Below are 22834 nucleotides of genomic sequence, written 5' to 3' on the forward strand. Positions count from 1 at the left end.
TAAATCATAGGGCACACGACAGTATTTCAGCATTTTCTAAACTAGTCAGCTGTTATTTTATTTCTTTAGTTGCAAATCATGTGATAGATTTATTACGCATTTAATCTATTAAAAACCTAATTGCCATTTTAAGAACTGAATAAAGGAATTCTTCAATTTTCTTACCGAAACAAAAAAAAATTTTAAATGTCATACGTGTATGCATCCACACGTGAGAGCCGCATAGCGCAAAGTGTTGGAAACCCAGTAGCTTATGAGTTTATTGCAAGCAAGCCGTTTCTCGCTGGTGCTTTACTGAGTTTATTTCCTAACCTGTGAGAGGAAATAGATGAGTACACTTCCTCTTTTCGATATACGTAATTGCGATCTAGGACAACAACATGGACGTTTTTCCTTTTTAAACAACATGGAAGTATAAGTGCTTCAGGTGAGAAAGAAATCACTAGTGCATCCAACGTAGGGTTGTAAACGAGTCGAGTCGTGTCGAGTCGAATTTTATATTAATTGAGCTGAGTCTCGATTTTCTTTTGTCAAGTTCAATTCGAGCTCTACTCAAATTTTAGTTGAGTCGAACTTGAGTTCAAGCTGGAAAAAATAGGAAAAAATAAATTATTTTTATTTAAAAAATAAAATAATATTTTTTTGTTAATAATAATAAAATATTATGAATATATATATAACTTCACTGTTAAAATAAAAAATATATATATTTACTCGAGCTTGCGAGTTAATGAACTTAATATTTTGAACTTGAAATCGAGTTCAAGTTCGATTTGACTAACTCGAGTTCGAGTCAAGTTTTGACTCGAACTGTTCACGAGCAATTCGATTCGTTTGCAACTCCAACCAAACGAAATTGTTTTATACTTCTTGTCATGGGATCAACTTGTGATCAAGGTAAACCTAATTTTAAAATAACAAAAATAGTAATAAAGGTAGTATAGCAGCGTGAGGAAAAAAATCCACAAGACAAAGGTCTTAGTTTTTTTTTTTTTTTTTTGGGAGAGCAAGAAAGAAGGATTTTGAAACCCAATTATATTCCGTTTGGAATAATTGTTTCTAGGGATATTTTTGAAATATTTTATATAACAATGTATATAAAAAACTTTTACTATAAATGTTTTTTGTGATACTTTTGAAGGTGTTTTTGAGATGTATTTTGGAGTATTTATATAGTTTAAAAATTTTTAGAGTATTTTTAAAAAATTAAAATTACCACCCACCAACACCACTCCCTCTCTCTTCCCCCCTCCCCCTCCCTTTCTTTCTTCCTCTTTCTCATTCTTCATCATCCTCATCCTCTTTTCCACCACGTCCTGCCTTTCCCCTCTCCATCCGTTTCCTCGATTTGGTCTTGACCAAATCAAGGCCTCTGGTTGCAACCAGATCTGGGGGAAAGGAATTGAGAGAGGGAGGGAAGGTAGGTGTGACGGAAAATGGGAGAGAAATGGAGGGGAGGAGGAAAGAGAGGGAAGAGAAAGAGGGAGTAAGAATATAGAGAAAATGAGAGGAAGGAGGAGAAAGGAGATGATAGCTGCGGCGGCAGCAGTCGATGTTGGTGGTAGATGGAAGAAGAAAATGGTGTAGATTTTTTTTTTTTGTATATTTGGAATTATTTTTGATATATTGTATGGATGTGATATTTTAAAAATTTTTTTGTTTCTATATATACTGTAGCACTGTAAATAAAAAACTTGTATTTCAAAAAATGAAGAATCCAAATAGTGCTTATGACTCCTATGATGAGTTAATCCTATCAAGTCCTCTTTTGACAATGGTTTTACAACCTATAATTAAAGAGAAAGCCATACATTTCAAAAAAAGGATTTCCTTGTGCTAAAGGTCGGAGCTTTCTCTAAAGCACTTTATTACCATGTGAGCTAATACAAATAGTTATGAATCAAACACTATCAAAATTAAGGCTACTGCACGAGATAATACAAATAGTTACAAATTGGATGCTATCAAAATTAATTATTATGAATAGAATAACACCCTTTTGTTATTTTATTGTCAAAAGTGACAAATTTTGTCTTGAATGGTCAATTTTTTGGCAATTTTTTTCTTCAATGTTTTAGTGTAAGTAGAAAGACTCGAATTCAATATTTCTCACTTATACTCCCTCTCTTCCATTTTTAAAGTTGCTTTTGTTTCTCTATTACTGTAGAATTGTAAATAAAAAAATTGTATTTCAAAAAATAAAGAATCCAAATAATGCTTATAACTCATATGATGAGTTAATCCTATTAATCCTATTAAGTCTTCTTTCTCTAATCAAAGAGAAAGCCATACATTTCAAAAAAAGGATTTCCTCGTGCTAAAGGTCGGAGCTTTCTCTAAAGCACTGATTACCGTGTGAGCTGATACAAATAGTCACGAATCAAACACTATCATAATTAAAGCCCTAATTATTGCGCGAGATAATACAAATAGTTACAAATTGGATGCTATCAAAATTAATTATTAGTAATAGAATAACACCCCCTTGTTCTTTTATTGCCAAAAGTGGCAAAATTGTCTTGAATGGTCAATTTTTTGGCAATTTTTTTTCAAAATGTTAGTGTAAGTAGAAAGATTCAAATTCAAGATTTCTCACAGATACTCCCTCCTTTCCAACTACCAAAATTATTCCTTACCCAACGTATATTTTTTACAAGATTTTTAACGAATTAAAATACCAAAATTTTTAAATACGTACCTTAAAATACTCAAAAACATGTAATTTTTTTTAAAAAAATTTTCTTCTTCTTCTTCTTTTACCCAACCCACCACCACGACTGTCGTTATCACACACCTCAAACTATCTAAAAACACAAAAAAAAAAATTTTTTCTTCCTTATTTTCTTCTTATTCTTTATTTCCCCAATTCAATCCACCGTCATCACTATCGCTGCCGATAGGTGCTGCTCTAGTTTTTTCCCTTTCTCTCTTCCTTCCCCACTTTTTCCTATTCCTCTTTTTTCTCTCTCTCTCTCTTCTCTTCCTCCTATTTATCTTCTCTTGCCTCTTATCTTTCTCCTTCCCCAGTCACTCCCTCTCCCTTACCCTCCCCTTCCATCTGGTCATGCGATCCGACCAGATCTAGTGTAAAGGAGAGGAGGGATGTTGAGGAGGGAAAAAAGAGAGAGAGAGAGAGAGAGGAACTGACGACGGCGTTGGCGACTAGAGTAATGACGATAACAAGAAGGAAGGAGAAAAGAGGAAAGAAAAAATAAAAGGGAAAAAATTTAAATATTTTAATTTCTTCCAAAAAAACCTTTCTCCACAAATATTTTTTTTACAATTTTTACAATAAGTTATAGTAAAATTTTATATAAACAGCCAAAAAAACTCAACATCCAAAAAGGGCCGGAGGTTGGGCTGCCTTGCTATTTTCAGTTAGTTGGACGCGGACACATGATTGGTTAGGCCCGGCGTACTTCACAGTCGAGAAAAAGAGGAATTTACAAGTGAGATCAATCCCTACAGTGAAAGATGTTTCTAGAAGAAGAGCAGGAGGCCTAGACTAATCTGGACCGCTGACCAGCTCCCGAAAAACACACAACAAAAAGGTTGAGGGGTAAAGGGGGAAAAAAAACCCAATTCCTTATTGTTGTTCTAATACATATAAGCTCGAAATCTCCACACAAACCCCAGAATCGTCTCCCTTTAAAAACCCCCATTCATATATAGATAGTTAGACACATCTCAGCCAATCCGTTTTGTTCTTTCCTTTATTGCATTTTTCTCTATTTATTTGTTGTTTATAGCGAGAGGGCGCCTAACTCTTCGGAAGAGAATTCTAGAAGCCACTTCATTGTTCTCCTGCGCCGCGGTCCATTCGATCGTCGCGACAGCTTAGTACATCGTACTAATAAAGGTCTATAGCCTACGAATACCTGGCCCAAACGTTTTATCCATCGAAATATATGTCAGATCTGTTGCATTTGTCTTGAATTGCTTTTTATTTCCATATTTTTGGCTGTTGAATCGGTTGTTTTGAGGATTAGTTTGCTAAGCTGATTCAACAATTTTTAAGAGTAATTTTGTTACGGCAGGTAGTGCAGTTTATGAATCGGAGATTTATGTTAAACTCACGTCGAAATTTCGTTGATTTTATCCATTTTTTGTGCGGTTGTGTTGGTTTATGTTGCATTGAATTTGTGAATAATATGTTTTGAGTGTGTGGTAGTGGTAATTTCGTGGTATAGGCTCGTAGGATACGCAAATCTGGTGACTAGTGCTGTTTGTGTTGTTGTGGCTTGTGTCGGACGGCATATTCTGTTGGGTATTAGGGTGTAAATTCTACTATAGGGTACCCAAAAGGCAAAAACCCAAAGCAAAAGTAAAAGTAGGCAAGGGAGAGGTATATAGCCAATGGAATATGAGATTTGGAGTTGTGTTTAATTACTAGTCTAGTGGTGCATACTATTGGTTTGAATTTACTTGTTCTTGTAACACAAAATGAGAAGATCGATCGTCAAAATATTGGAGAAGAAAAGACTGGAGTCTTTTGGGATCGCCAAGTACTGTGGATACTGTTTTTAAATTCTGATCATAATGTTAACTGCCTGTGCAGTCTCTCTGTTCGTTATATGGTTTTTAGTCTCGACATTGTTTACATGTTGTGATGATTAAGATATTTTTAGATGCAGAGAAGGGATTAGATCTTAATATTGTGTTTTTATTTCTTCAGGGTTCAATCTACCTTTGTTTGAAGCTGAGTTTTTGCTTGTGGCGAACTTATACTACCATCAAGGATGAGCGTGGTTGGGTTTGATTTTGGCAACGAGAGTGGTGTTGTTGCAGTTGCAAGACAAAGAGGGATTGATGTTGTTTTGAATGATGAATCGAAGCGCGAAACCCCTGCTGTTGTGTGCTTTGGAGATAAGCAGCGCTTCCTTGGGACAGCAGGGGCTGCGTCGAGTATGATGAATCCCAAGAACACAATTTCCCAAATGAAACGGTTGATTGGACGCCCATTTTCTGATCCTGAACTGCAACGTGATCTTAAGGCTTTGCCCTTTACTGTAACTGAAGGTCCTGATGGATTTCCTCTCATCCATGCAAGGTATTTGGGCGAATTGAGGACATTTACACCCACTCAAGTATTGGGAATGGTCTTTTCTGATCTGAAAAGCATAGCTCAGAAGAACTTGAATGCGGCAGTTGTTGATTGCTGTATTGGGATACCTGTCTATTTTACTGACCTCCAGAGAAGAGCTGTGGTGGATGCTGCTACTATTGCTGGTTTGCATCCACTTCGCCTTATCCATGAGACTACTGCTACTGCTTTGGCTTATGGTATTTACAAGACGGACTTACCTGAGAACGACCAGTTGAATGTTGCTTTTGTTGACATTGGGCATGCAAGTATGCAGGTGTGCATTGCTGGCTTCAAAAAAGGCCAGTTAAAGATATTGGCCCACTCATTTGACAGATGTCTTGGTGGCCGGGACTTTGATGAAGTCCTCTTCCAGCATTTTGCTGCAAAATTCAAGGATGAGTACAAGATTGATGTCTTCCAGAATGCTAGGGCATGCCTTCGGCTTCGTGCTGCTTGTGAGAAGTTGAAAAAGATGCTAAGTGCAAATCCAGAGGCACCTTTGAATATTGAGTGCCTGATGGACGAGAAGGATGTCAGGGGTTTCATCAAGAGAGAGGAGTTTGAACAAATAAGTATTCCAATTTTGGAACGTGTGAAGAAGCCATTGGAGATGGCTCTTGCAGAAGCTGGGCTAGGAGTTGAGAGCATTCATGCGGTCGAGGTAGTTGGTTCAGGCTCTCGAGTCCCTGCAATGATTAAGATCTTGACAGATTTCTTTGGAAAGGAGCCTAGGCGTACAATGAATGCGAGTGAGTGTGTTGCCAAAGGCGCAGCCCTGCAATGTGCCATACTTAGTCCAACATTTAAAGTGCGAGAATTCCAGGTATAGCCGTTACATCTTTAGTTGATTTTGCCGGCCTTTTATTGTTTCAACGTGACAGACCTTTTATAGTTTGCTTGGTGGAATAGTTAAATTAATTTATCCCTTTCTCCCAACTTTTTTTCTCGAGGTACATGTTCTTCGATATAATTGGACATAGAGTATCTTTGGTCAAGACTTAATGAAACCCCTGAGCTGTAACATCTAATAACTTGTCATGACTTGTAATGTGTAGATTTTATGTTGGTAAAGAGTTGCAATATTAAGACTGTGACAGCTTTATCCTTGTGGCTTATAGGTGAACGAGAGCTTTCCTTTCGCAATTGCCTTGTCTTGGAAAGGTTCTGCCCCAGATGCCCAGAACGGAGCTGCAGATAATCAACAAAGCACCATTGTTTTCCCCAAGGGGAATCCAATACCTAGTGTGAAGGCTTTGACGTTCTATAGATCTGGCACTTTCACAGTAGATGTTCATTATGCTGATGTTAGTGAGTTGCAGGCACCAGCAAAGATTAGCACTTACACGGTAATTGATTTGTGATACACACTGAGTTCAATTTTTTTAAGGAGCATGAGTAGGAATTGAATTCTGTACATTGTATGGTGTTTACCTCACAGATTGGACCATTCCAAGCAACAAAGGGAGAGCGAGCAAAATTGAAGGTCAAAGTACGCTTGAATTTGCATGGAATTGTTTCTGTTGAGTCAGCAACTGTAAGCTCTCAGAGCAAGCTTTTTTGTCCTTATTTATCTTCTACTTCGGCTTGTTGCAGGGATAATGGTAAAAATAAATATTTTTGCCTCTGAATTTTTTTTCCAGCTTTTAGAAGAGGAGGAAGTGGAAGTTCCTGTTACTAAAGAGCCTGCAAAAGAAACAGCTAAGATGGAAACAGATGAGGTTCCATCTGATGCTGCTCCACCTAGTTCCACCGAAACTGATGTAAATATGCAAGATACTAAAGGTGCGGCTGAAGCTCCTGGAGCTGAAAATGGCGTTCCAGACTCCGGGGATAAACCTGTCCAAATGGAGACAGATTCAAAGGTAAGTTTTTTTTTGCCCCACGTGTAAGCAGATAGTGATTTGTTCTCAAATGACATTTAAGATTTCTAGCTGTTCTTTCCTATATCTTCCACACTGAAATTTTTATCTGACATCAGTTGCTGTTAATTACATCCTGCAGGCTGAAGCTCCTAAGAAAAAGGTGAAGAAGACCAATATACCTGTCTCAGAACTGGTGTATGGAGGACTGGCGGCTGCAGATGTGCAGAAAGCCGTGGAAAAGGAGTTTGAAATGGCTTTGCAAGATCGTGTTATGGAAGAAACAAAGGACAAGAAGAATGCTGTTGAGGCCTATGTTTATGACATGAGGAACAAGGTAGTGTAACAGTTGTATGAGTTGGTTTTGTTACATAAGAGGTTTTGAACTCATAATTTTGTTTGTTTCTCTAGCTCAACGACAGATATCACGAGTTTGTCATGGACCCGGAGAGAGGGCAGTTTGCTGCTAAACTTCAGGAGACAGAAGATTGGTTGTATGAAGATGGGGAAGATGAAACAAAAGGTGTTTATATAGCAAAGCTTGAGGAACTCAAGAAGGTTGGCAAAGCTTTATCCGATCACTTGTTATGTCTTTCTTGGCATTGTAGTTGATGTTAGTCCGATGACATGTTTTACCTTGCAGCAAGGTGACCCAATTGAGGAGCGTTACAAGGAATTTATGGAGAGAGGCTCTGTGATTGATCAACTTATTTATTGCATCGGTAGTTATAGAGAAGCAGCAATGTCAAATGATCCTAAGTTTGATCACATCGATATTCCAGAAAAGCAGAAGGTGGGTATTTATCATCATGTAAATCGGTGTCTCCCTCACAATTGTTGGGTTTTTATTTTCTAAGTTCATTCTTGCTTGTGTGCTTTTAGGTCTTAAATGAATGTGTGGAAGCAGAGGCTTGGTTGAGAGAGAAAAAGCAACAGCAGGATGCGCTTCCCAAGTATGCTAATCCTGTTCTCCTGTCAGCTGATATCAGAAGGAAAGCTGAAGCACTAGACAGGTATCAATTTTAGAGAACAAGCGCTTGTTTTCTGGTGCACTGTTGTCGTTCATCAGTATTAGCCATCAGACACTGATCCTTTGGAGTAGTCTTTTCCTTGTCCTTTCTTTTCCTGGGTATCACATGCAATTCTCACTGCATATTGATTTCCAGGATTTGTGTTTTTAAGATATTCTCTTTATTTGTGAATTTGATCCTGTGGAGCATGGGTTACTGATTATTTTATCACTTGGCAGTGCTCTAGATACTGAGAAGTGCATCCTGTGATTTACTTCTCGACATGCACTTCTGCCTTGTTTTGTGTGTACTTCGTTATCTTGTGCTGACATATGTTGAGGAATTTGCAGGTCTTGCAGGCCTATAATGACAAAACCAAAGCCAGCCAAGCCAGCTCCTGAAACTGCAACAACACCACCACCATCCCAAGGAACTCAGGCGCAACCTCAGGGTGGTGAGAGTCCCAATCCACACTCCGGCCAAAATAGCCATGCCAATGATGGTGCTGGAGCTGGTAATGAAGTACCACCAGAATCTACGGAGCCAATGGAAACAGACAAGTCTGATACAGCACCTGGGGCTGCATAATCTTGGGGACACTGGTCTTTAAATATTTTGTGCTGGCTAAAGCTTGGTCCCTTTTGTACCTTTTGACGTATACATGCTGAGCTTTTTGACGGGTCTTTTGTGGTTACGATCAAGTGTTTAATTAGTTTTACGGGTGAGGTGATTCGAATTATGTTGTGCCATCCTTGAGACGGACGGTATGACACCACATATTATCATTATTAGGGGGTGCCTCCAGTCTCTGTAATCCCTTTATTGGGCAGGGTTTGTAAGAGAAGCTCAAAAAATTTTCGGTTTGTTTCACAATTATTACGATTTACAAAAGTGACTTGGGGAACCCTTTTTCTCGAGAAGTGCATGTTGTTTTGTTGTTATTGGGCATTGAAGATTGTTTCCGTGAGCTTGCGAGGTGCCATCTATGGCAATTTTGACCGAATTCTCTTGTGCTCTTGAAAAGATCACATACGGGAGCATCAAACTTGTTCGCGGATGCTGCCGCACCGAAAATCGGTTTTTCTTTTAAACGTATTGCTGTCGAAGCAGAGATTTGCAGTATCGTCTTTGCTCGTGTGCAGGAAGCACAGCGTCTCTAACTTTTCCCCGACGTTGCTCAGAATTTGAGTTTCGTATGCTCCGATGCTGGGTTTTAGGGGGCAGCAGTCGAATGCCTTTAACTGGAGCTGCAACTCGGAGCTACAGAACTATGTGCTGTGCCTGTAATTCAATGCTGTTACAAGTACTTGTTAATTTTTAAGGTTCTAAAAACTTACCCGAAAATTAATTTAAGGTTCTAAAATAAAGGAAGTACTTTTAACGAGCCTGTCTAGCGGCTACAAAAGAAAAGGGACGGAATGAACGTTTGAGTTAATTATACGAAAATGCCAATATCTATTTTATGAATATTGCAAGGATACTGCTTGAAGAACCGATTCTCGTGCATTGGACTGAATGCACTGGCCGAAGTCTTCTTCTTGGCTGTGAATAAGATATGAATTGCATTTGAACTATTTAAGTATTGGATGTAGGTGACCATTTCCAGTTCAGGATCCATACCCCAAAACCAATCCAAATTCTTTGTATGACGGTGAATATGTTGACGCTTACTAAAAATCTTTTTATGTGAGGGTATCTCTTCACGACTTCACCCAAGAGAAATGTGTTGCTGTCTTTTCCCTGGTGCGAGGAACAAACTCCTCCTTCCCCGTTTCCTGGATGACGGTTGTAGAGTGGGCTTCTTAGCTTCGATAGTCTTGGCTCTTGAGACCGAAATCATATGTAGTACTAGGCACTAGCAATTTTGCGTTGGCAAGTCATAGTATACTTTCATTTTACTGTAATTATGATGTGGGAACTTGCCGTTTCAACCCAGCTTTGATACTCCACCAAAGTCCATGGCAGTATGGCACAGGAACTGGGGAGCAAATGGATTGACAGTAGTACAGTAACGTAACAGTAATTGCCTTGGCTCTTAGGGGTTCAGCGAAAATGGCAGCAGCCTCACCCTTTTGCTCAAGACGGGCTATATCTACATACCCTTCTCTCAGACAGAGATTTAAGCAAACAGGTGGAGTGCATTTTCAGTATCCTGGTTTTTATATGCTTAAATATCTTGATTCTGCTTCTGTCCCATATTTTTGACGTGGGTTGTCTAATTGTTTGATTTCTGGTTTCTATTCAATCCAATTTTACAAAGTCGTGACACGTAATGCTACTTGGTGTTCTCGCAGAATATGATATTGTAAGGATGTTTCAGCTTGCAACTCCTAAAGATGAAGCGCCAAATTTTGCCGTGAGCCGACCAGCCATTAGAAAGAGCAGGTCTAAGAGGACATTGGATGAAAGGTTTATAAGGATTTTGAAAATATTCAAATGGGGTTCTGATGCAGAAAAGGCTCTTGAGGTGCTACAGCTTAGAGTGGATCATCGATTAGTTCGTGAGGTACTGAACATTGACGTGGAGATCAATGTTAAGATGCAGTTTTTCAAGTGGGTTGGCAAGAGAAGGAATTTTGAGCATGACTCCACCACTTACCTTGCTCTCATTCATTGTCTTGAGGAAGCTGGCAGGGTTGGCGAAATGTGGAAGACCATACAAGAAATGGTTCGAGGTCCTTGTGTAATCAGCCCTGTTGATCTGTCTGAAATAGTGAGAACTTTGGGCAGAGCTAAGATGGTCAACAAAGCCCTTACTGTCTTTTACCAGGTTAAAGCTCGCAAGTGCAATCCTACTGCAAGCACTTATAATTCTATGATCATGATGCTTATGCAACAAGGGCACCATGAGAAAGTTTATGAACTTTACAGTGAGATGTGTGATGAAGGCAACTGTTTGCCTGATACTGTAACATACAGCGCGCTGATATCAGCATTTAGTAAATTAGGTCGTGATGATTCTGCTATTAGGTTGTTTGATGAAATGAGGGAGAATGGTTTACATCCCAATTCAAAGATATATACGACTGTACTGGGGACTTATTTCAAATTGGGAAAAGTTGAAAAGGCCTTAAGATTAGTCCAGGAGATGAAGGAGACTGGTTGTGCGCCAACTGTTTATACATACACTGAGTTAATAAAGGGGCTTGGTAGAGCTGGTAGGGTTGAAGAAGCTTACTCTGTATTTCTTAATGTGTTAAAGGAAAGCTGTGAACTAGACGTTGTGCTCATAAACAATGTCATAAATTTGCTTGGCAAGGTAGGACGCTTGGCTGATGCTTTGAGCGTATTTGAAAAAATGGGATCTTTGAAGTGTACACCAAATGTGGTGACATATAATACTATTCTTAAATCATTGTTTCAATCTAAAGCCCCGGTATCTGAAATTTCATCATGGTTCGAGCAAATGAAGGCGAGTGGAGTGGCTCCTAGCTCCTTTACTTATTCAATTCTCATTGATGGATTTTGCAAGACAAATAGAGTGGAGAAAGCTCTGTTGCTGCTAGAGGAGATGGATGAGAAAGGTTTTCCTCCATGTCCAGCCGCCTACTGCAGCCTGATCAACAGTCTTGGAAAAGCAAAACGGTATGAAGCTGCGAATGAGTTGTTCCAAGAACTAAAGGAGAATTCTGGATCCTTGAGTTCGAGAGTATATGCTGTGATGATCAAGCACTTTGGCAAATGTGGACATTTGGCTGAGGCAATGGATCTTTTCAATGAGATGAATAAAGTTGGGTGCAGTCCTGATGTGTATTCTTATAATGCCCTCATGTCAGGGATGGTAAAGGCTGGCATGCTAGATGAAACTCTTTCCTTGCTTCAAACAATGGAGGAAAATGGTTGCAATCCAGACATAAATTCCTACAATATAATCCTGAATGGCTTGGCAAAGACTGGTGGCCCAGAAAGAGCAATCGAGATGTTCACAAGGATGAAAAGTTCAAAGATAAAGCCGGATGCAGTCTCCTACAATACCATTCTTGGTTCTCTAAGCCGTGCTGGTATGTTTGAGGAGGCTGCTAGGTTGATGAAGGAGATGCAAGTGAAAGGCTTTGAATATGATCATATAACATACTCTTCAATACTTGAAGCAGTCGGAAAGATCGATGAAGATCGCGTTCATTCCACTTTTTAGAATGATCTGGTATATACTTCTCTTTAGGTAATTGAGTGGTGTATTTCTCACTCATCAATCATGCTTTTAGGAAATATATGCTTTTGCTTACTAAGTGATGCGAAAAGTCGTGTTACAGAATTTTGTGGAACTTTTCATGTGCAATAAATGTTATATGGCTAGTTGCAGGTACTTACTTTATGTTCACCATTTTATGTTAATCATGAGATATGGAATTGCTATTGCCCCGTTTTTAGAGGACGTGATGTGGCATTTTCTGTTTTCATTTGAAAATTCGGCTTGCAGAACTCTATCAGGTGCCAGTGCATGGAGTCAATCTCTGCAGTGTGTTGCACCTCCTCCTAAGATCTTACATGGCAAGACCATGCATGCTTGGGAGGTAAGTTCGACATATAATAAAGTGATCTATGGGAATTACGATACTGTTAAGGGCTTCCATGGATGAGAAATGCCAACTTTTTTTATGGTATGGTCAATCAGCCTTGCTTGGACATGTTACTGTACAGATACAATTAATTGCTTCTCAAATTTCTTACCCAAGTGTCTGCTAGACGTGCTCAGGCAGCAACTGGCATGAAGCCTGAAGGTGAAATTTTTGTTTACACTGCTTGTGCCAACTGGCAACTCGTCAATGGTTTAGAGTTGCAGATGAGTCTGCAAGTGATTATCCCGGCTTTCTCTTTATCTGCTGGTGGCTGGACTATGGAATCTGTTGCTAGGATCTTGGACGACATACTTGGATGATCCTTTGTCCATAATCTTTGTCTGCTAAGCTCTTGTGATTTGTTTTTTTATAGAAATTAATGCTGATGAAATATTTGTCCATAATCTGTACTTTGGATCCTGGATGCTTTGGTGGTAACGTTTTTAAATGACATCTTCTTGCTGCTGTTTACCGACATTCTGTTTGCCAGATACTCCATCCATCATATTAGTTGGCAATATGGCTGACGATCTCCCTGTCAAGCCCTGCCTAGATGCTATATTTTTGTCAGGCTATTCCGTGACAACACTTTTGTTTAAGTTCTTGAAAATATGAAACCGGAACAAATGTCACCAGTTCTGTTCCTATTCGAACCATGACAAGCATTACACATTAACCAGGTTTTCCTTTTATGATTTTGTTGAATTCATTATCAAGTATAAAGGACATCAGGTTCAAAAATTTATGTTCAAGAAAATTATGTATGTTTTTTTTTTTTCTAAAAAAAATGTAATAAAAATCAATAATGCGAGACTTTGATATGTTTCGTCTACATTCATTGCCTTTCTTAGAACCTTATTCTAATTTCAGTGTCTAATTTTTCTAATATTGATGATTTTATAACCATAAGGGCAACTCTACCGCGAGCCCAGTTGTGGCCACAACCGGAACAGTCCCCATAAGGGTGGTTCAACCAAAACCCTGAACCCTGGTCATGTTACTGCTCCCGTCTATCTTGAACAAGAAACATTTGACACACAACTAATGAAATCAGCTAGAAGCAGAATAAGTACCATAACAGTGGGAGGATGAACACAGAATTGAAGATGATCTTTGAATTTTATTTCTACCAACCTCTTTAACATCTAAAATACAGTAATCGACCAACCAATTTATTGCCTAGCAAAGAAATGAACAAGCGGGCATGGTGCCGTTGAAATTGTACAACAAAGCCAGGCAATCAGGCAATCATGAAGCGATGTATCTCAAGAACATCTCAGCTACATAGTTCACCTACTGATATTCTCAGCAGACACATCATTGTCTTCATCATCACCTTGTCGAATTTTAGCAATCTCTGCCTGAGCTCTCTCCAGGATCTGCCTCTTTTGTAATTCCAATTCTCTATGGAAGTCCATTCTCATCTTCTCGAGTTCCAGTATCTGCTGCCTCTTACTGTTTTCAATCTTTTCATATATCTCACTAAATTTCTCAATGGAATCTGCAAGTAACTTAAAGGAAGCTCCATTCCCTCTGTCCCTCACAGTCTTCGTTCTCTTGGGTGGCAGGCCCTCAGAATCATCCTCCTCAGCCTCTGCTGACTCAGAAATTCCTGGGCTATCCCTCATCTCGTCCAGTCCATTTGAACGGTTGAGATACTCCCCAGGGTTCATGAAAACATACTCCCCCGAGTCCACTCCACATGAAAGGCCAGCTTGCTGAGGAGGCGATGACAGCAACATATCCATTTTCTGAAAATAGACCCATTTACTCACAAAATTCACAGTCTCTCCCAATTTTGCCTTCTCCTTTTTGTACTTCTTCTTCAGTGTATCCAAACGGTTTCGGCATTGAGTGTCTGTCCTATCAATTTTCGACTGCTGGGAAACCTTCTCTGCAACTTCTTGCCACTCCTCGGACCGAAGACTCTTCCTCCCATGCTGGAGAAACTTGTCACCCCAAGCATCCAGTAAAATGAATGTTTCATGCTCACTCCAATCAGCAACTGCGTTTCGGCCTCCAAATGATGGCTTCGGCACAGGAACAGGTGCTGCTGATGTTGCTGGGACTCGAGGTGCAAACTCATAACTCGACAACAAGCTCTTAAGCTTCCTCTTCTTGGGGTGCCTCTGCATATCACCATAATCATCATCGTCATCATCCTCATTGTCATCATCAAATTCATCTCTCTCTACTCGTTGAACCCCATTTTCTTCATTGTCATCATCTTCTTCTTCATCCTCAACCTCTTCCTCTTCATCATCAACATCGTCATCCTCAACATATCGATTAATCACATTCTGACCAGCATTTCGAACAGGAAGCTTTTGGCGATTAGACGAGCCATAACCCTGACTCATACCATAAGTATTTGGTGGGTATCTAGCATCATCCTCAGTGTCATCCATTTTAGCACACACGGGATCAAGGAACCAATAAAGACTTTACCAAGCAATCCTGATTCCCACCTTAACTTGACAAGATTATACTCCTAAAATGAAAAGGCAAAAGTTCAAGTTTCCTATTATATATCATTGATATCACAATAGCAGAAATGATCTGCAACTAAATGTCCTAGAACGTACCACCAACGATTACCAACATTTAATTCTACTACTACTTATTGTGGGAAAAAATGGAAATTTTTACCCTCAAATCCAACAATCATCCCTCCCAACTAATTAAAAGTTCAAATTTCTAAATTTAGCCCAACAAAGATCATATTGCAATTAAAAGGGAAAAAAATCCACAATGAAATTCAAGAGAAAAATATCATAAAATCTCAAAATCTGCTCTGAAAACAAACAATAAATTAAATTTGTCTTTTTTCCAACCAGAATAAATTACAATAAAAAAAGGAAAAAAAAAACAGGAAACATGAGAGCCTTATCTCAAATAAGACAAAGTTAAGCCAGAAATACCTTAAAGTTTCAAACTTTCGGCAGAACCAAGCACCGAAGACCAACAGACACTACATGACTGAAAGCCTTGATGAAAAATTCTACCAAAAAAAATTTTATTTTTTTTCTCAAGAAAACTTTTGTGATCCTGAGGCTTTTAGGCAGCAGCCAGCGATGCAAATTTCACATGGGGTTGCCTAAATTTTCTTGTTTTTGATGAGGAATTTAAGGGTTTGGAGGGGGATAGATGGAGATGCAAGAAAGATGAGAGAAAGTACCAAGAGTGCGCATCTGACCATGGAAGGAAATCGATATCGGATATAAAGTAGAAGCTGCTAAAATGCGCCGGATGCGTTTTGTTTCTCTCAGGTTGCAGTGATCCAATGTCCAAACTACCTTGGGTCCACGTGAAGTGGGCCACGGCTAACGAAAGAAGGAAGAGACGGCCCAAATAATGCCCACGTGCTTGGGGTTCCCTGTTGAGTTGCGTAAGTGCTAATTGGAGACAAAATTGAATTTTCAGAAGAGTAATAAATCTTATAGAGTGACGCTGTATATACTATTACAGTTGGATGCATAATATATATTTATAAAATTTGAATTTTAAATTTAAATTTAAATTATATATTATACATTCAATGATGAAAGTTTATATATTATTAGTATATAGAAAATTAATTCTTTTCAATGGTGGCAAGATAAAAGCTCCAGTTTACCAACTCAGGTTCATGAGCAATTTTTGCTAAGTAGCTGGATTTTAAATGTGTAAAAATTTTCTTTTGAGGAACAATTAGGATATTTTTTTTACTATAAAAGAAGTACGTTTTCCTTTTGATTGTACAACATTTGGGCCCATTTAGTAGTTACATTATCAAATAGTTAGTAAAAAAGCAGGAGTGAGAGTGTAACCACTACCATTACTAATTTGCAATAGCATTCATATTTATAATTATTTGCCTTAATTGAAAGCTCCACTTAATGTGTAATTTTCACTATAATTTGAATCCTTACTCCAAAATAGTGATTTTTTTTTTTGTCTGTAGGAGACAATTAAAAGCTAAACTAGAACTATTGTTTCCGAATTGAATCAGTATACTTTTAAGGTTTTTCCTACCTAGTGGCCAAAGGCATATGATAAGCAAATTTTAAAAAAGAAAGATAAATTTACTATTTATGCTTGGAATTTACTATATAAGAAATTCACCCTCAAGCAAAAAAGGTAGCAACATGAAACTCACTTCTTATGGTGCGCCTTTAGAGCACCAAACAAATGAACCCTACTAAAATCTAAAAGTTTTGATTTTGAAGTTAGATTCCCATTTTCTGCCAAATAATTGATGATCTCTCTTAAATTTATATGTATTGTGAAGAGGTGAATTTTGGTTTAATGAGCTGTGCTGAGCGGCTAGGGTATTCTCCTGTAGTGGGGCACGGCTTTATAGAAATCGCCTGCTCAAATTATCAGAGGAGGGGCTGTAAAGGTTCCCCTCCGATGGTCTAGTTAGTTCGGATAGGAATCAAAATGGAAGGAGCTATTGGGAGTGATTCTTACGGAATATTTAGTTGGTCCCTTTTGAGTGGGAGGATTTGATATTTATATGAGACAATTTGGAGGGAAAGATAGTGGGATTCAAGTTCCTAGGATCTGATGGGGACTGAGAATATCCACCTGATTTGATAGTTTTGTGCAGGGGATAGGTCTCATCAGATGTATTGTCTGTCTTACAAGTGTCAGGGCCTTTGACTAGACCTCTGTTGTCACGTCAGTCACAGTGCTACTCTGGGACAACAGTAGACGTAGGAGTCACCTCGGTTCTCCATCAACGGAGTGTAGCCGAGGTGACCAGAACCGATAGGGGTCCCCTACGAGACGAAGGAATCAACCTGGCACGACCGAACCGAGATGACCATTATCAAAATTTATGGGCAGAAAAGGGGGGCTCGGCTTGGTTAAACCGAGCCGGGTCGACCATTCTCGTATTGAGAAGTAAAAATAAGAAGCATTGAAGTTTATTCCGCTTAGAAAGAGTACAAATCAGGTGAAAAATGGCATCAACATAACCATACGCTTTCCCTTTCCTTTTGACCATAAGTCATTTCTCAATAATAGAGAAAACGCATTTGAGTGTATTTTTTTTTTCTCCCTTAAATTCTTCACTACTTGCGAGTGACCCGCCACGTTCAAGTAAGGGTGGGTAATTATCCCCTTCCCCCCTCAACTTTGAAGAATTTTTAAAGTTAGCTTGACAAAATTTTAATTTTCAATTTTGTATTATAATTGTACCCCCATAAAAATTCTAAATTTTTTTATCTAGTTGTTGTTGTTGTAAAACACTATATAATTTTTTCAAAATTCACACAAGGATCATATTGGTTATTAAAAATTTTCAACAAAAAATTTTGCCTTAATTGTAGCAATTACCCCCCCCAACCTTGGGTCCTAACTCCGCCATTGAGTGTGACATATTTAACATATAAGATTTGGAGAACCTTGAAGTATAACATTAATTTCTTTGCAATTTTGAATGACTAGAGTTGCGTAATTATTTTATATATGAGTCATATCAATTATAATATTGGCACTTTTAAATTGTATGTCAAATAAGCATTGCAATAAGTATCATAAAGCACATTGAATTTCAAGCTATATGAGAAATTTTATTGAAAATTATGTAAACCAACTTTAGAAAATTCATAACTGGAAGAATTGGTTAGTAAAACATGTTAAAAATGTTGATATAGTTAATTTTTCTTAGCAATTAAGAATAGGTATGATGTAAATAATGCAAAAAATCAAATTAATAGAATCTTTAGATTATCATACCATTTGTTAATTTTGAAAATGATAATGACAAAATTAGCCGATATAGATATGATACAAGTACATATTAGTTGGTAAAAAAAAGTCTAATTTAAAAGGCTCAAAATTATACCATTAGTAGTTAAAAGTGTAGGACAATTTAATTTCTATCCAGCGATAAAGATAATTAAAATGTCGCTTTTCGACCGCATAATTATACTTGTTGACATTCGATAGAAATAATTGTTGATTAAAAAAGGATTACATCGTTGACTTAATTACCAATGCATCTCACAAGAATAATTGATTTTCCATGAACTTAACAAAATATTGAATATAATTACTTTTTAGGTATATTGCAATTGAATGGGTCTTATTTGTCATAGCAAATTCTTCCATGTACTTATTTGTGAACTTTTTTTTTGGGATAATACGTTACATAAAATTATATAATAGTTATTTTTTGGCACTCAAAGTATTATTCATTCGACACTTTGGTGATGACATTCAGAAATCAGAAGGTTAAAAAATCTGCATAAGACGCTAAAACTCCTTTATGCATAAGTTTAATCTCCAGTGTTGAATAGTGTATCTTTAATACTACTGTTTTAGGTGCCAATTAACAGTGGTTGGGCTACTGGAGTTTTTAGCGTCTCAGAAAGCCTTAAACAAGTAAGCAAAGACGTAGTAGTAAATTAACAGAAGTGCTATGGCCATTTATTGGATTTCTTCGCTTAAACCAACTTTGGATTGCATTTATTGGATTTTCAATTGTGTTTGGATTACATTTTCCATGATTTTTCATGGAAAAATTACTGCAGCGATTTCATGTATGTGAGGGAAAAAGGTAATAGGGAAATGTGATCACGAAAAACAATATAATTTTTTGACGGAAAACAGTAATTCAAACAAGGCTTTATCTCGTTAAGAAACCATGTTGAACAAAAGATAACGTTCCTTATTATGAAACCTAGTATTTGGTGTTGCTGGCAGTTGTATAACCATAATGCTTGAATGCGCAAAATAGAGAGTTAACATCGATCTCTTGAACCATTGACCTATTTAATTTGGTGGTTGTTTTATTTTAAGTAAGTTTTACTCCATAAGATTACAACTGAAATGAACAATACACACATGCAGTTAGAATAAACTTATTTTTTGCGAGATTTGAATCCAAGATCTCAAATTCATGGATATCAGGCTTAATTAATGTTCTATGATTAGACGAGGAGGCGTCATTGGCTTTTCATTATTAAGTAGATAATTTTAGTCAACAATATCACAGCCTGAAGAATTAATTTTCATCAAGGATTTCTCCAAGGCAAATTGCAATCTACTAATTAAGTTGAACTTAATTTTCATCAAGGATGCATTAATGAAGTTGGATTTGCATTATTATCTTGGACAATAGTTAAATCTGGCTTAAACTACTTAAAAACATATGAAGTCTCCATCCACAACATGCTTATGTTTTCTGACAATTATTAGTTAGTTTATGTTGGAAGAAATGAAGACAGGAATACAATACTCCTTGTAACCGGCACAGACGGCGGAAAATCCTTGTGGAATACAAGGAAATAATTGTGGCAGAAAATCTTTAATTTGCGGGGTACGAAGAAATCCATGTCCATTTCATTCCTCGTACCAAATAAGTCAGTGCTCAGCTTTAACCTGCATTAATGGCGAGATACTGAAATTGTTACCGTGGCAAGGAAAAGAACAAAACAAGGGAAACGTTTTGTGGCCGGTTGCAGAAATCCATCCCCGGCTTCTGAGTCAGTTATTTTGGCCTTAAGCAGCCCGCCCAGGAAAAAAGCGCTGTTCAAGCTTGCAAGGTCCCATTCTTTTTAACGTTATTGCCATATTACATGCATGTGCAAACACACCGATCATGTGATCCTCGGCTGGAGTGGGAGGATCAGAGGTTTAAGATGCGGATTAGGGTCTAATCCAAGCAAGCAATGCTGCCCCCACAGGAAACAATTCCAATTATTACCGATGCATGAAGACAATATCAAGGGGGGATACGTGTTAAGACATGTGACGCGTGGAAGGGGAGCATAGATCATCATCTTGACGGTGGTTCTGCTATAAATTGGCCTACATCTCTCGGGAGCTTTGCACTACTCAATGATGAGCTTTGATTAATTGGCACTGCAATTAATTTGGGGCATGCAAATTTAAGTATACCAGCCAGCAGCAAGGTAAGGGCTTGTTAGTTTGAAGAGAGGTAAGAAGGAGAGAGAGTGAAATTTGGCAGTGTGCAAGTTGTATATATATTTACCAATTTCTTATCATTTCCTGCATTCTAAATCTATAACTGCATAAGCTCTTGTGGAATGAATCACATCCACGAAGCTTTAAGGGGACTATCCAGGAGCTCTATTTATACATTCATTTATCTGGAGAAAACCCCAAATGTTTCATGCCCTTTTGATTCACCTGAATTTTCTGGATTCATTCACACGCATGCATGTTGTCTTTGGGTATTTTTTTAGATTGATCTTCATTTTCTCCCTTTTCCCCTCATAGAAAGATGTGTTCTTTCCTCCATCTACTTGTTTAATTTCAGCTTTGGAAATCGGTATTGCTCATAAACTTCTTCTGTTCTTCCCTTAAACTTTGATTTGATGTATCCTGTTAATTTTTAGATTAAGGAATGGAGATCCTTTTTCCTATTTTGCCATTTTGTCTCTTTACTCACGGTTGTTTATCAATTCTCCCAATTCTTTCCGATTAATCTCATGCAGGCAGCCATCTTTCAAGAACCAAAGGTTTCCGTGCAGACATGAATTATTCAAGAGTTCAAAACTTCCGGAAGAACCAAAAGCAGCATATTTCTACTAAAGCAGCTGCTATGCTGCAGAACCAGATGATTCGGAGGAGCTCATCTTCTGATCTGTCAGAAATTTGCTCAATTGGTTCTGGAAGCTCACTGGAGTCTCTGGCCTCCTTGGCCAGTGATTCAGGCAACAGATTTTCCTCTGGTACACCTCCATCTGCTCTGAAGTCTTCTGATCATCCACCAAAAATTCCATTTCAGAAGCAGAAAGCTGCACTAGGAAATAAGAAGATGGGAAAACCAGGCTTCCTGAGTTTACTAGCTGACAAGGAGGTCCGACCATTCCAGAACAAGCATATTATTCTCAGCTACCGGCTTCAACATTATAAGAGACCGTCAGGTGTTTCCTTACCCATCGAAACGAAAACAACTTCTGAGAAAAGTGGTGATGAAATCCCTGAAGCATCAAATCCTGATGATAAACCCTTGAAAAACCCTACATCCAAAAAAGGTCAGGGCCCAATCCAGTTTGGTACCAGACAAGGCTTAAAATTTCGTCATGAATCCCCTTGTGTGTTTGCACTCAGAAGCTGGGAACAGTCATCAGCACCGCCACAAAGTGTCTTTTCCGATTATGATCTGTTTTCCAGACCAGAATCTGCGCCTGGTTCTGAAATAAAAGGCCATGCTATCATAAACCCTGAGGGCAATGCATGTTTTCGCCCACTAACATTTTGCACTGTTCATAAATCTGCAGGTGTGCTAAGGCTAAAAGACATCCAGGATTCAGAATGCTATAGTCGACTGGAAGTTAAAATTCCAGTCCATAAAGTAACTCACTGGTTTAATGACTGCATCCTTAAATTTCCACCAATTCATACTACGTTGATTGTTTTCAAGCCGCCGAGCAAAGACCGAAAGGCTATGGAGGACTTTAGTTGTGTTCCTCCTCCTCCTCCTCCTCCTCCACCACCTCCACCACTGAAAGCTAATCCAAATGCGTCCTGGACCAAAAATGCAAAACTTCAGGTGAACTTCTTAAGGTATTGCATGGAATGCTGCAAAGTACTTGTGCCCAAGAGTAATGTCTACTTGTACAGGTGTATATCAAAGACCAAATATATAGAACCCCCAACAACCACTCCCCCCCAAAAAAAACACAACACCAAAAAAGGGATTTGAGTATTTAATGCCTGTTTAACATAATTTGTAGGGGCGATGCATGGTTTTGCAGCGAAGAATGCCGCTACTCGAGCGCCATAAAAGACTTGGAATTAGAAGCAATTCAGGAGCTGGCCCTGATGCTTCAAAGGGCTAATAAGATTAAGCAGGCTAACAGGGCCAAAGCAGTAAAAGAAAGTGAAGTCGCTTCAGGCAAGGACAAGAACAAGGGCAAGGGGAAAGGCATCTTTTTCATCGGATGATTTACATCCTTGAACATGAATAAATAAGATGGGCTAGCTATTGCGTGATGATTTCCATGGCTTGCAGGAACCAATGTAAAATTGTCAATAGAGCCTGCTATTTAGGGTCGTTGGATATTGTCCGTATTGTAATGGACTTCGTGTCTCTGAATATTATTAATTGATGTAATGCCATCTATTTCTCCTTGAATCCATCATATTAGTTTTCTAAGTAAGTATGACGAATATATCTAGAAAAGGTCGTGATTTTCTTTCCTAATAAATACAAAAAAAAAAAAAAAGAGATTAACACATAAAAGTTTTTGATAGAAATTTTTTTTTTGGTTTTTAATATAATTATAACTGTTTGTATTTATTACGTTAAGTTTTATTTTCTCACACTGAAATTAATCTTCCAACGTAATGGAGAAAATT

General features: G+C 38.2%; 4 protein-coding genes across 18 annotated transcripts; 3 read left to right on the forward strand and 1 right to left on the reverse strand.

The window, feature by feature from the left end:
* The first annotated feature begins 2929 nt into the window (after nt 1-2929).
* On the forward strand, nt 2930-8875 carry LOC113739596 (heat shock 70 kDa protein 15). Of its 2 annotated transcripts, none has more exons than XM_027266863.2 (10): nt 2930-3859; nt 4676-5909; nt 6205-6432; nt 6525-6620; nt 6727-6948; nt 7088-7282; nt 7357-7503; nt 7589-7738; nt 7828-7958; nt 8306-8875. In XM_027266863.2, the coding sequence occupies exons 2-10, from the start codon at nt 4740-4742 to the stop codon at nt 8541-8543; spliced, it is 2577 nt and encodes an 858-aa protein (XP_027122664.1). In that variant the 5' UTR covers nt 2930-3859; nt 4676-4739; the 3' UTR covers nt 8544-8875. The 2 variants fall into 2 exon arrangements, with proteins under 2 accessions (XP_027122664.1, XP_071901532.1); XM_072045431.1 differs by lacking the exon at nt 2930-3859 and adding an exon at nt 3904-4037.
* A 512-nt stretch (nt 8876-9387) lies between these two features.
* LOC113738570 (pentatricopeptide repeat-containing protein At3g16010) lies at nt 9388-12991 on the forward strand. Of its 7 annotated transcripts, none has more exons than XR_011812892.1 (4): nt 9388-10086; nt 10250-12258; nt 12376-12469; nt 12652-12991. XR_011812892.1 is itself a non-coding variant. In XM_027265815.2 (3 exons), exons 1-2 carry the CDS (start codon nt 10008-10010, stop codon nt 12088-12090), a joined length of 1920 nt encoding a protein of 639 aa, XP_027121616.1. In that variant the 5' UTR covers nt 9388-10007; the 3' UTR covers nt 12091-12117; nt 12376-12991. The 7 variants fall into 7 exon arrangements, 2 of the variants coding, with proteins under 2 accessions (XP_027121616.1, XP_027121614.1); XR_003460170.2 differs by having other exon boundaries at nt 10250-12117; nt 12209-12258; nt 12376-12991; XR_003460171.2 differs by having other exon boundaries at nt 10250-12099; nt 12209-12258; nt 12376-12991.
* Nucleotides 12992-13603: 612 nt separating this feature from the next.
* LOC113739903 (trihelix transcription factor ENAP1-like) lies at nt 13604-15845 on the reverse strand. 2 transcript variants are annotated; one of them, XM_027267314.2, is made up of 2 exons: nt 15693-15845; nt 13604-15005 (listed from the first exon to the last, which is right to left on the reverse strand). In XM_027267314.2, the coding sequence occupies exon 2, from the start codon at nt 14920-14922 to the stop codon at nt 13804-13806; it is 1119 nt and encodes a 372-aa protein (XP_027123115.1). In that variant the 5' UTR covers nt 14923-15005; nt 15693-15845; the 3' UTR covers nt 13604-13803. The 2 variants fall into 2 exon arrangements, with proteins under 2 accessions (XP_027123115.1, XP_027123114.1); XM_027267313.2 differs by having other exon boundaries at nt 15436-15746.
* Nucleotides 15846-20319: 4474 nt separating this feature from the next.
* Nucleotides 20320-22610, forward strand: LOC113738550 (FCS-Like Zinc finger 8-like). Of its 7 annotated transcripts, none has more exons than XM_072045434.1 (4): nt 20320-20418; nt 20965-21507; nt 21754-22096; nt 22210-22610. In XM_072045434.1, exons 2-4 carry the CDS (start codon nt 21003-21005, stop codon nt 22418-22420), a joined length of 1059 nt encoding a protein of 352 aa, XP_071901535.1. In that variant the 5' UTR covers nt 20320-20418; nt 20965-21002; the 3' UTR covers nt 22421-22610. The 7 variants fall into 7 exon arrangements, with proteins under 7 accessions (XP_071901535.1, XP_071901536.1, XP_071901537.1 ...); XM_072045435.1 differs by having other exon boundaries at nt 21754-22039; XM_072045436.1 differs by having other exon boundaries at nt 21754-22025.
* The last annotated feature ends 224 nt before the right edge of the window (nt 22611-22834 follow it).

This window comes from Coffea arabica, chromosome 4c, assembly GCF_036785885.1.
Source record: "Coffea arabica cultivar ET-39 chromosome 4c, Coffea Arabica ET-39 HiFi, whole genome shotgun sequence".
NCBI lineage: Eukaryota > Viridiplantae > Streptophyta > Magnoliopsida > Gentianales > Rubiaceae > Coffea > Coffea arabica.

Excerpts from the sequence above, each read along its gene's own strand:
- LOC113739596 (XM_027266863.2), top strand. The coding sequence starts at position 4,740 with ATGAGCGTGGTTGGGTTTGATTTTGGCAACGAGAGTGGTGTTGTTGCA. Across the intron at positions 7,283-7,356 it reads TTTATGACATGAGGAACAAG|CTCAACGACAGATATCACGA; the intron begins GTAGTGTAACAG and ends TTGTTTCTCTAG. Across the intron at positions 7,739-7,827 it reads ATATTCCAGAAAAGCAGAAG|GTCTTAAATGAATGTGTGGA; the intron begins GTGGGTATTTAT and ends GTGTGCTTTTAG.
- LOC113738570 (XM_027265815.2), top strand. The coding sequence starts at position 10,008 with ATGGCAGCAGCCTCACCCTTTTGCTCAAGACGGGCTATATCTACATAC. Across the intron at positions 10,087-10,249 it reads ACAGAGATTTAAGCAAACAG|AATATGATATTGTAAGGATG; the intron begins GTGGAGTGCATT and ends GTGTTCTCGCAG.
- LOC113739903 (XM_027267314.2), bottom strand. The coding sequence starts at position 14,922 with ATGGATGACACTGAGGATGATGCTAGATACCCACCAAATACTTATGGT.
- LOC113738550 (XM_027265782.2), top strand. The coding sequence starts at position 21,003 with ATGAATTATTCAAGAGTTCAAAACTTCCGGAAGAACCAAAAGCAGCAT. Across the intron at positions 22,097-22,209 it reads AGTAATGTCTACTTGTACAG|GGGCGATGCATGGTTTTGCA; the intron begins GTGTATATCAAA and ends CATAATTTGTAG.